At 40.8% G+C, this 11,813-nt stretch overlaps 1 protein-coding gene across 1 annotated transcript; it reads right to left on the bottom strand.

The window, feature by feature from the left end:
• Positions 1-265: 265 nt before the first annotated feature.
• LOC143338576 (C1q-related factor-like) lies at positions 266-5,108 on the bottom strand. Its single transcript, XM_076759040.1, has 2 exons — positions 4,280-5,108; positions 266-1,412 (listed from the first exon to the last, which is right to left on the bottom strand). Exons 1-2 carry the CDS (start codon positions 4,925-4,927, stop codon positions 1,233-1,235), a joined length of 828 nt encoding a protein of 275 aa, XP_076615155.1. The 5' UTR covers positions 4,928-5,108; the 3' UTR covers positions 266-1,232.
• Positions 5,109-11,813: the final 6,705 nt, after the last annotated feature.

Below are 11,813 nucleotides of genomic sequence, written 5' to 3'. Positions count from 1 at the left end.
CTCAGCGTCTCCACACCCATTAGAGGAAAAAACACATCCCTCCTTTGATTGTGAAACACAATCATCTCCCGCTTCATTTGGCATTTAACACAGCTGTGATTTCCCCTGCCTTTCCCTCAATGATCATCTCAGCCTTGATTGCCTCTCGCTGCGCTGGTGTCTTGTGAGTAACATTTGAAGGACGAAATTCCGGTTTCACTGGAACATGAGAGATCCGAACAGCTGATCAAGAAATAGATGAGGTGAGTGACATTATGCACGCGTGTGAGGAAATTCAAAAAACCCATTTTTAATGAAAAATCATGGACATTAAAAGTAAAAACAACAGCAATAGATGTTCCTTGAGCCCACATCTAGCTATTCAGACTTTGTTTAAAATTACTGTATTTCTCTTCATCGTTCGTGGAAACATACAGAACATTTTTAACAGGTGCTGCATGCAAGAATTCAATAAATTAGTCTTCACAGGTGAGCACGTTAACCATTACATGATATAATTGTACAACTATCTATCAACAGCTATATTCTTTAATAGACACACAATATGGTGCATGTAGACTACTTTGACTTTGTGTTCAGACATCAAGATTCAATATCAAATGTACACTAACAATATGCCAAATATAATGGGCTGATATGACATGATTTTCCAAATCATCACACTGAGACACAATACATTTTGTGACACTGCCACTCAACACAATCTCATTTTGGCGTCCAATATTTGACAAATTAGCCTTTCTTGGTGCGGAATATATCTCCTCAACATCTTATACAAACAGCATGAGAAAAAAAAACAACAAAAAAAAACAAAAAAACAGCACATTTACAAACACTGCAGTCGCCACAACTGTTGGATTTCCAGACTTGTATTTGAAATGACAGCTCAAAAATGATGGTGAGGCTTTTGCACCGTCAGAATTGTTACTGTACCTCAGCATGACACATGGCAGTGACTGTCACTTTTACGTAGCTCGCATCCATCAGAATAGCGGCGTAGGCACCCTGTATACAATGGAACGTATGGATGAGGTGGATAGTTACCGACAACCACAGATCCACAGCCGTAGTCGCTGTATCAATGCTGAGCTTAAACATCTGTGAAAACAATCTGACTGCGGATCAGTGGCTATGGGCAACATTAACCTTACAGCGAGAGCCAAGTGAAAGTCAGGAAGTGAATGTCCTCTGGCTGCGACCTTTCACCTCTGAGCCCACATCCTGTTCAGCCTTCAGTCGGCATAGAGGATGAACCCTGAGAAGGTGCTGTATTTGTTGCTGTTTCCCCCGTGAGCCTTGCCCCCATCCAATTTTATGAAAACCTCATCGCCCGCGTCTAAATGAAGGATGACACTGTTGCTGGCGTAGTCATAACTCTGGTCCTGGTCTTGGGCAATGGCGCTGGCCCTGACCTGGAATATGACACGCACAGACAGACAAGGAGAGGAAGTGAAGGAAAGTAAATGATAGTAGAACGCTGAGCAAGAGATTTGCATTGAAGAACTATTATAATGCATCGCTTAATTAATAAATATTAGAATAATGCATTCACTTATCATCATAACAAGCAAATATTAATGATTATAATTATTTTTAATAGGTCCAAAGGATAATATTAGGATGGCATGACTGAAGTGGATGGTGGTATTGAAACAAATGCTTAATTTGACACGCACACATATTAAATGAGTTGCGGCTTCACTCGACATGAGGCCACATTTATTTTCCGCAAAGGAAAAGAAGATCTTATTTTAAGAAACGAATATTTGCAAGACGCGTAGAGTGAATTTGAGAGTTGGTGTAAAGTGTGTCCCCTGTGGTGAATATCTTGTTTTTCTCTCATGACTCAACAGAAAGGGTCAAGCTTGAGTCAGTCTGCCTCTGAGGAAGGATGGAAGCACATACTATCCCTTCGCCTCGAGTTTCACTCTTACAGTACATCCACCTTTTGCAGGGTGGAGTACTGAAAATGCCACGTTTTCCCAAACACAAGTGTCATCATGTCAACAGGGGGTAATCACTGAGGGTGTCAGAAGTTGCTTTGCATGTACAGCTGGCCACTGAAGGACACATCCCCTCTAAGCTTCAGCTGATGCGTAATGATCAGGGTTGCCGGGTTGGCTGTTATGCTGCAGCTTCGCCAGACCAACCATGAAGTGTAATCCCGGCTCCAACCAGCTTGTGGTGACAGGCTCAAAACTAAGTTAGACCCAAAACAGGAACATGGAGTTCTAATTGGTGCCAGTGGAGTACAAACGTGTTCGTCAAGAGGCCGCAGGGTCTGAGAGGAGAGGTTGATGACAGCATGATGATAGAGACATGAGGGCAATGCAGCTTAAGCATCCTGCCCTCCTGCTGTTATAATATCATAGCACACTATTATATGTTGTAAATGCGAGAAATTGTCCAGCCTGTGTGAGCAATATAGTAATTTTAACCATGCAGAGTGGCTAAAGTGGGCTTTTGCCACTTTGCCCTCTATGTCTGAAGTGCCTCCTCCTTTGGACTTAATAAATATTGTTGAAGTCGTTCTTTGATTTCTCTACACGTTTCTCCATTAGACCTTTCTTTTGAAATTGCATCAGCAGTTACAGTTGGCTTGCACGTTTGCCCGAAGCCAAGTTTACATGACCGTTTTGTTGTTAAATGGTCCTCATTAACAACATAGAGGCTGTATTTGAGTTTAGTTATGGGGTAATTATAAGTAAGAGTTATGCAAGTATAATAGATACATTCTCTATTGTGGTAAACTGAAGTGTAGCTCTATATGTGAAACTTCTTATCTGGTGTTTCACACAGCGTCGCTGCCCTCTAAAGAGAGCAGACAGAGGCAGGGAGGTTAAGAGCTGGAGGAGGAAGCTTGAAGAAGTCTTTACAAAGCAACAGTCCGCCAACAGGTGAATCACTATGATTAAAGTGTCTCGCTAACACTCTGTTTCCAGTGCGTATATTTGTCTCTTTCCCTTCAGCTAAAGTTAACATTAAGTCGGTTTTCTAGACCTTTCTATTACATTTTTACTGCTTGTTTTTACATTTTTAATGCATTTTTTGATGTGTGTGTTTGGACACACATATATCATACAGAATGATAAGTGAGGAAGGTTGGGGGTGCCCTTTTTTCAAATTTAGCCACTGTCTCTTAAAACATATGTGCACATCCCTGCTTGCTACCCTAATTTACAGAAATTTAAGCAATATATATGGGGTAGTGGGTGAATACTTGAAGATACAATCTAATATGATGCAATAAATACTACATGTGAGAAACTTAACATGTCTGTGTTTGTGGAGATGGATGGAGAGAGGAGAATGCAGTGTACTTTTTCTGTCAGACAAACACCTCAGGGTATGGCACAGTCCAACACGACAGCAAAGTGTGTTAAATGTGGTGTATCTTGAAATTACTTCAAAGTCTTGTGGAGTCTTGCATTTTGCAATGCAACCTAGTAAAACACCAAAAACTATGGACACAGAGTTAAACTTTCAGTTTTGTGGAAGTCTCCACAAAAATTGGTGTCTATTAGATTTGCAAATGTAGCGTTTACTGTGTGGTCATTGTACTGGGTTGCATTATAATATACAGGTGCTTGTGTTATTGTGTCCACCCTCTGTGCAGCCTGTTGCAGCCTGGCTGAAATGTTTGAAGGAAAATGTCGAGGTTTGGATTTACATGGCGTTTGATCAGTGTCATCACCTGGGGCTTTAAAGACATTACAAAATTATCCATGAACATGGCAAATATCATGATTTGATATTGAAACGCCTGGGCCTGACAGGCAGTCTGATAACACATACTGGCACATCATGGCTCCATGAAGTTTGTTGTATTTCAAAGGGCACCAGCTTTGAACTATCCACTACCCCAGGGTGTGTTTTGATGTGTGCAGAGTTGAGATAGCGCTGCACTCCTTCCACTCACTTCAACGTGTACATCATTGGATGTGTAATATGCACAGATACACAATCTGGCAGCGTGCCACTGTGCATTGTCATTATAGTGGACTATAACACCAGACCAAGACAGACCTAAAATCACTATCCACATGAATGCATGACTACTCAATTTAGACTGCCAGCACACTGGTTACACTGTTGCCTGCGCATTTTGATGTGGGTTCATCCCAGTGTATGATTCAGGAAACTCATAATGTCAGTAAAATGCTAATTCTCCACTATTTGTACTTTGAGAAATGGTGCTCATTCCATTCATCAAATTCAACAGTAAACCATGAAACAAGTGTTTTGAAAAGGTATCTGAGGAGTTAAAGGTGCTACCCACCAGACCATTCTTGATCAGGTCAGCCCACATGCTGGTGCCATCTCCTCCCCTCATCAGCACATTGTAGATGAAAAAGTAGGTACCGGGAATCTTACAGGTGAACTTGCCCGTTGCGCCCTCATAGTTACCGCCAATGTTAGTCACCACGTCATCAAATCGTAGAATATCGTAACCTTCTTGAGGGTTTCGTAGTCCTGCGTAAAATGCCACCCGTGGCATGGTGTTGTAGGTGGTTGTGCTAACTGCCCCTTTACCCCCTAAACCTAGAATCCCTGTCCGTACAATGTCCACACCATCTCCTGGTGGTCCCTTGGGTCCCGGTGGGCCTGGCTCTCCGGGTGGTCCTGGGGGTCCAGGCTTGCCCGGACGGCCTGGTTTACCTTGTGGGCCGTGAGCACTGTAAGTAGGCAGCGGTGGGCCGATGCTGTGATCACTCAGATCCGCGTCGCTGTCCACCTGTAGGCCTGCGGTCGCTGTATCTGTTCCTGCGTGCATACCTGTGCCCGTCGTGCCCGTGCTGGGGAAAGGGTCACAAACCATGCGGCAGGTACCCAGCATCTCGTAGTGGCTTGCACTGTCATCTATGCCACCTGTGCCAACGGAGCTGACCAGCACAGGGATGAGGACCACCAGAACCAGGACCAGCATGACCCCCACAGCAGCTGCCACCAGGGTCTTCCGCCCGATGCTCAGCCGGGGAAGGGGCTGCGCAGCCACCGTGGAGCTCTCCGGGGTGGAAATGGTGACTGTGGGGAGTGCGTCCACCTGGCAAAACGCAGACACACTGAGGATCTCCGAGATGGTGCCCAGAGAGAGCTGGTATGAGTGTGTGAGTGAGTGACAGAGCAGTGTAGGAGTAAGGGAGAGGGAGTGGAGCAAGGGACCGAAGTGATCAAAAGGAGAGAGAGATTGAGCGAGTGAGGAGAGAGTGTAAGAGAAGAGGAGGAGGGAGAGAGGAAGACAGCTTGAGAGAAAAAAAAAGAAAAGAAGCAAGGGGAGGAGAGAGTGAGCAACATACACTCACTCGCCATCTGAGTCAGGGCTGAGGAGGGCACTTTCCTACTGGCAGATGTGAAAAGCCAGGGAAGACATAAAGAAGGGGTGTGATATGTAGAGCACAGAGACCGAGATCATAATCAATCAGTTCATGTTCGCTGGATGGTGAAGACAGAGATGGAGAAAAAGATCTGAGGGAAGTTTGCGCAGATAAGAAATATTTTAATTTTTGGAAAGTCCATTTATGCACTATCACTGAAATTCATATTCTCCATTCTTGTGGCGGTATACTTGACTTTTTTCAACAATATAAAACAGTTAGCATTGATTTTGTTCACTTATGTGCAAAAATGTGTTATTTTGAGCACAAGAAGAACTCATCTGAGACATCGAATAGTCAGCAGCCAGCTACAGATATAGCTGTCTTATTTTAATGTAAAACCACATTTTATCAAGGTCAGAATGTGTATATATCTTCTCATCTGCCTTTGTGTGTGTGTGTGTGAGAGGGAGAGAGAGAGAGAGAGAGAGAGAGAATCAGAATCGTCTTTATCGGCCAAGTATGCAAGTATGTGTGCACTTACAAGGAATCTGACGCTGGTTTAAACATGAATAATAATAATACTAACAATAATAAACAATATATACAATGAATAATGATGCACTAGACAATATGGGGATACGGATTTATGCTGACAGTGAGTGATGAATATACATCCAATAAATGCCCAGTAAAGGGGCAATTCAGAATAAGTTAAATTCTGTTGTATTACAACATCCGTATTATAAATCCTAATGAATATGAAAGTAATTTACTCACTCAATTAAGTCCTACACGGCCTCTGGAATCAAAGGTGATCATAAATGCCACAGAAAGCCATGACAGTGAGCTTGGATTCACAGGAGGAGGGCCCCAGAACTGGCACCCTTCAACAGAATGCAGCTGCTATAAATATCATTCTACCTGTGTTTTTCCTGTCATGACACGCCAAAGTGTTGCCTATGAAAATTTCACATTCAAATATAACCTGCGACAACTTAGCAGCAATAGCAGATGGTCCAATTAAATATGTAAAGGTAATAAAACCCTACAGGAGAAAGATTAGCCAAGCCAAGCCAAGCTCTGCTTTGTTTCCATATGAATTTGCTGCTAACAATTGTTGCTACCACTGCTGCTCTTGTATAGCATTACATTAGCAAGCAAAGCTAACATGTCAAGTCAGGAGGAGTTTATGGAAGAAATATTTTCCTCTCCTGAGACTTTTGCATTCGTATGCAAGCAATAAGTACTTCCTGTCAGTAGTTAAACAAAGTATTTGTTGCTTGAGCTAACGTGAATGTTGTAGGTCTATGTCTTCTTGGTTCTTCTTGGTCCACATGTTAGCATGTGACTCAGCAGATAGCATGCTATTAGGCTGTCTGTGTTAACAGTTCTCCCTGTTTGTGGCCATAGTATGGCATCTCATTTGTGTTTTTATGCTGCTGTCATTTAATCATGTTAATATTTATATTGGTATTAACTGTTGATTTCTTTCTTGAAGTAGCTGAGCTTATTTGCCTCTCTCTTTTTTTTTCTCACATGCACATTATGGTCGTTTTCATGCTTTTTATATGCATGATGTTGAGACATAAAAGCTTATGTTTGCACATTATGAATTTTATAGGCCCACATATTTTGATCTTTGCTTTACACTAATGTTTTTTTTTTTAATTTAATTTTTTTTATTTTGCATTGCGTCCATTCACATAGTTATTTTCTTCTGTAATATTGCCTGCATATGAAATGCAAAACAGATTTGACACACACAAGATATGGAAACACATTTCGATTTGCTGCACATGCTAATTTCCATCTAACAATTTAATTATAATTCTAAATTAATTGATTTATGTCTCAGGTTGTTTCACTTTTCATTATAGTTACACTCTACGCTCTATGCCATGCGTGCTAGTTGTCATCTACAGCTTATTATTGCTGAAGTATAACAATACATAAGTAGAGACAGTCTGCTCTATGCCATGAATCTTAATGAGTTTAACAAGTTAATAATTATATCTGCATAGCTAACAAGTACTATTCTGCAGATGCATATCAGGAGGATTGCGAGGTTCACATGCATATCAGTGCATCTATAGTTTTTAAGATGGTATTTTCTTCGCAGTGGTTCAAGATGTGTTGTTGAAGAATGGCCCCATGGTAGCTGGTGTCCTCGTACAGTAGATTACATAACAGCCCGCACTGAACTCTGCATCTAATGCTGATGAGATGTTTAGATTTTTACTGTGCTCGACTGTGTTAATGCTTGTGGTAAATGAATATGTCGAAGCCTGAACATTAAGCAGCGATACAGTGCATATTCTGCAATAACTAAATAAATCTCAATTAGTTGGCTGAGTAAATACATACTCACCAAAGTAAGTGTGCTGGCAGAGAGGACTCTGCTTGATTCAGGAACCACTGCCAGCAATCTGTTCAGTCAATCGTTTTTAAAACTGAGTTGATGTTCTGATCTGATTTAGAACATATTAATGTGTCTGAGTAATTCCATGAGGGATGGGTCGAATAAATGGGCAGACATGAAAATAAACTATATATACATTTGTTCATGCAGTTACTAACACAACACTGATTCCAAAATGATTGGGGCCCTGTGCAAAAAACATAAATAAGATAGAATGTGATCATTTGCTAATCCTCTTGACATATACCGAATTGAAAACAGTACAAAGACAATATATTTAATGTTTTACCTCATGAACCTCATTGATTTTTGTAAATATCTGCTTATTCTGAATTTGTAGAAGCAATGTTTCAAACAAGTTGGGACAGGAGCAACTTCAGACTGGGAACGTTGTGGAATGCTCCAAAAACACCTGTTTGGAACATTCCACAGGTAAACAGGTTCATTGGTAACAGGTGATAGTATCATGACTGGGTATGAAAGGGGCATCCTGGAAAGGCTCAGTCGTTCACAGGCGAGGATGGAGCGAGGTTCACCACTTTGTGAACACATGATCGTATAAAGGATATTACTACATGGGCTCAGGAACACTGAGCTGTTGTCACCATTTTTATTTATGTTATGTTAACATCCCAACTTTTTAGGAATCAGGGTTATACACATTATATGTTAAGTAATGTAACTGCTATCCTACTAAAAATTGCAGATAGCAATTTCCTTTGTTGGCTGACTAATTAACTTAAACCTCGTTAACCCATGCAGACATTGTTCAAACCCATAGAATAGTATATTACATTAGAATATTTATGTAAAATCTTGTCAAAATTCCTCATTTCCACAGACATTAAATATGTAATACTGTAATACAGTAAAATGTGTATTAAAGGATGGCCAAGTCATGTGGATCTTGTTTCCCTAAAGGCATGGTGTAGCCTCAGTGAAGCACTAAACACGATGTTCATGCTTTTAAAGTAAAATGTTCATCTGGTAACTATACACAGTCAATTTTATGCACATTTTCTCTCTGACGATATACCTACCCTCCTACGAATTAACAGATGTAACCACAAAACAAACCAAGTCACATTGAAGCCAACTGCATACACGTGGCTACAGTGTGACTGAAAATGTTAGAATCATCCGGTGATATTAGATTTTCATGAGAGTAGCATAAGCAGAGTAGTTTTGTGAGTCCTCCCCGCATTTTTGATGCTGCTGTTGTCACAGGACACGACAATAGTTCTGAGTCAGACACCTCGAGCACTGCTTTCTTGCTGAGTCTCTCCAGCTGATGACAATATACACTAAATCAGAGAGATGACCACATAGTCAGTATGACAGAAGAGATATTTAAGCTTCTTAAATCTTTTATTATCCCAAAAATCCTACATATAATACTGTATATGCAATTTTGAGCCGGTAGTGTGTGTCACATACGATGTCAATTGAAACTGCTGCTACCAACATGTGGGACAGACAAAAAGGAAAAATTATTTTATAAAATGCTAGAGTTTAAAAAAAAAAACAAAAAAAAAAAAACACCAAAACAAATAAAAATATAAGTGTAATGATGGAGTACGCACACCAGGCCTTACAGTGCAAGCATCTGCCGAGCCCCCAGTCAGCTCAGGAGAGCAAACATCAATCAAAACACTGATAATAATGAGACACACACTCATTGTGTTTACAGCATTCAAATTTCAAAACCTACAATAAATTGCATCAGTGTCTTAAACAGTATAGGTGCATGTCAGCCTTCTCTGCAAAGTACTGCACAACTTTGCTCTATTTAGAGACTTTAGTGCCCCCATGTGGCCTTTAAACATATTACAAAATATGTCATGTACACGCAACAGCAGCAGACCCTCACTGTGTGTTTAAATTCAAAGTTATACAGCTAAACTGTGAAAACAGAGCTTTTAAATTAAATTGATATGGATCTTCTCACCTACAAATAAGCATTAATGTTGAATGGTTCCTTTAAAACCTGCCTAATTTTCATGTCCTGTCTGATGCCTCTGTGTTTGGAATAAACATAATGATGCACAAGTTACATTCTTTGACTGATTTTGAAATATTAATTCCAAACCTGGTGGCAGTGTATATTTAATATATGCATATGTGGGTTTGGATCTTTTCAGGATGATGCTTTTGGCTTCAGCACAATCAGTGATGTCCCAACAGGTTTCCTCCATCCACTGTCAGAGGAAATACACCTGCTGTGACATCACTGATTGGAGCTTGGCTCGGAGTGAAACACTCTTTAATGCATGAACATTTCAAGTCCGAATAATCAGTGTAATAGCAGTTTGTGCCTCTGTAGAGCCGATTTGCCTCTTTTAGCTGCAATTTCTCACAACATCCTGAAGATGGATAAGTGGCCATTTGCCAAATTGATTTAGGAAATAAGATGAATGAGTGGGCCATTTTCCCCCCACCTGAAACGCTAACTTTGGTTATGTTTTACCCACTGTATTTACTTCTTTCAACCAGAGGATGGCGCCCACTGCTCACTCTTTGTAGAGATTAAAAAAGAAAAAAGCAGCAAGACACAATGAAGAACTTTATATTAAACATTTTTGTCAATGGATTTACATTAAAATTGTCATATTGAGTGAGAGCTACAACTCTTTTAGTTGTGATGTGTTATCGTAAAGCATCCAAGAAACAAGATCGTCTACTTCAGTATGTTTGTGCACTGCAAATTCTAGATTTATGGTGTTGAGTCCACACACTGTGTGCACTGTTATGTCAGGACACTATCTCACCTCGATGCAGCAGCAGGAGCCTTTCGGATCAGCCCCACAGTAACTGGGGAAGGTGCAGACCACCCATCTTGAGCAGCCCTGCTCACATTCCAGCTTGGACACTCCTGACGGCCTTGTCAGTAACTGGAGACCTGAGGAAACGGCAAGCCATCTTTGATGTCTATATTCAGGATGGACTGTGCTGGATAGTGCATTTATTTGACTTTTGGGACATGCAGGGTGAAACATACTTATATTTTTTGAAGTGAGAAACTACATCTTGTACTCCAGTTTTGCCTTTGTGGCCATGTTTACCTCGTAAAATAGCTGGGTTAACAAAAGTGAGGGACGCAACTCATAATCAAACAGCAAAGTCCAGATAGTGTTGGAATCCTGAACTCTTCAGTGTGATTATCTTTCATTGGCATGGTCAATTTCAATGGCATTGGTCTAATAACCCCTTACATGAAATGAAAGCATATCAGCTCTTTGCATGTTTACACAAGGGTTCAAACAGAGTAACTTCCTTGATTCTTTCTATTTGGACTCTTCCTTTTTAGGAAATCGGCCGCTGCCTTGCAGTCCCTCTTGGGATTCTGTGGGAATTCCTTAGCTGGTTTGCTTGGCAGTTGGTTTTCAATCCTCAGATATTGTTATTTCAGGGTGTGAGGTTGGGACTGAGAAGGAATTGAAAAAATGTGCTTTGTTGCCCTACAGGACAGTTTTGACAAAGCTGTGTCCTGAGTTAGTAAACAATTGTGTGTGGTTGGTGTCATCTATAATAAGTGACAAAGGAACCCAATCTTTTATTTTGAAACACAACTGTCAAAGTAACATCACTGGTCTCCCACAGTGCTCTGATGTCTAATTATTATTATTTCTGCAATCTGTTCTATCCTAATTGAGGTACACATTCATACTCACTGTAATAGATTATTCTGTGATGAGTAGATGACAAAAATAGTTGTGGGACAACTAATTATCTTCTTTCAAGGATGTTACTTGGAAGGAACATTTTGAAGTTGTATGAGGAATAGCCAGTAATATCCTGTTAATTTTCAGAGAGTTCTGCATTCTGATCTCCTGTCAGCTTATATTTCTGTGCTGGGAGCGCGGAAAGCTTGTCTGACTAGTTAATTCACTGTGGCTGGAATCTACTCCTCACAAACAGTAGACACATATTTCCCTTTTTAGGGCATGAGAATCTATTACGTAATTTAGGGAGCACTCGGATCTCTAGCAAACTCGCCTGTGTTGAAGCGGGCGGCGCTGAGATAGAGCGACATCCCAAATGACCAATCAGACACCAGGAAATTTGGCTTCTCACTC

This window comes from Chaetodon auriga, chromosome 20 (genome assembly GCF_051107435.1).
Source record: "Chaetodon auriga isolate fChaAug3 chromosome 20, fChaAug3.hap1, whole genome shotgun sequence".
NCBI lineage: Eukaryota > Metazoa > Chordata > Actinopteri > Chaetodontiformes > Chaetodontidae > Chaetodon > Chaetodon auriga.
The sequence above is the reverse complement of the archived record's forward strand: the minus strand, read 5'-3'. Positions and strand labels throughout refer to the sequence as shown.

Bases quoted from the DNA above. Each gene is read 5' to 3' on its own strand.
- LOC143338576 (XM_076759040.1), bottom strand. From the start codon at position 4,927: ATGCTGGTCCTGGTTCTGGTGGTCCTCATCCCTGTGCTGGTCAGCTCC. The intron at 1,413-4,279 runs GTGGGTAGCACC...GTCATATTCCAG, and splicing joins ACCTGATCAAGAATGGTCTG to GTCAGGGCCAGCGCCATTGC.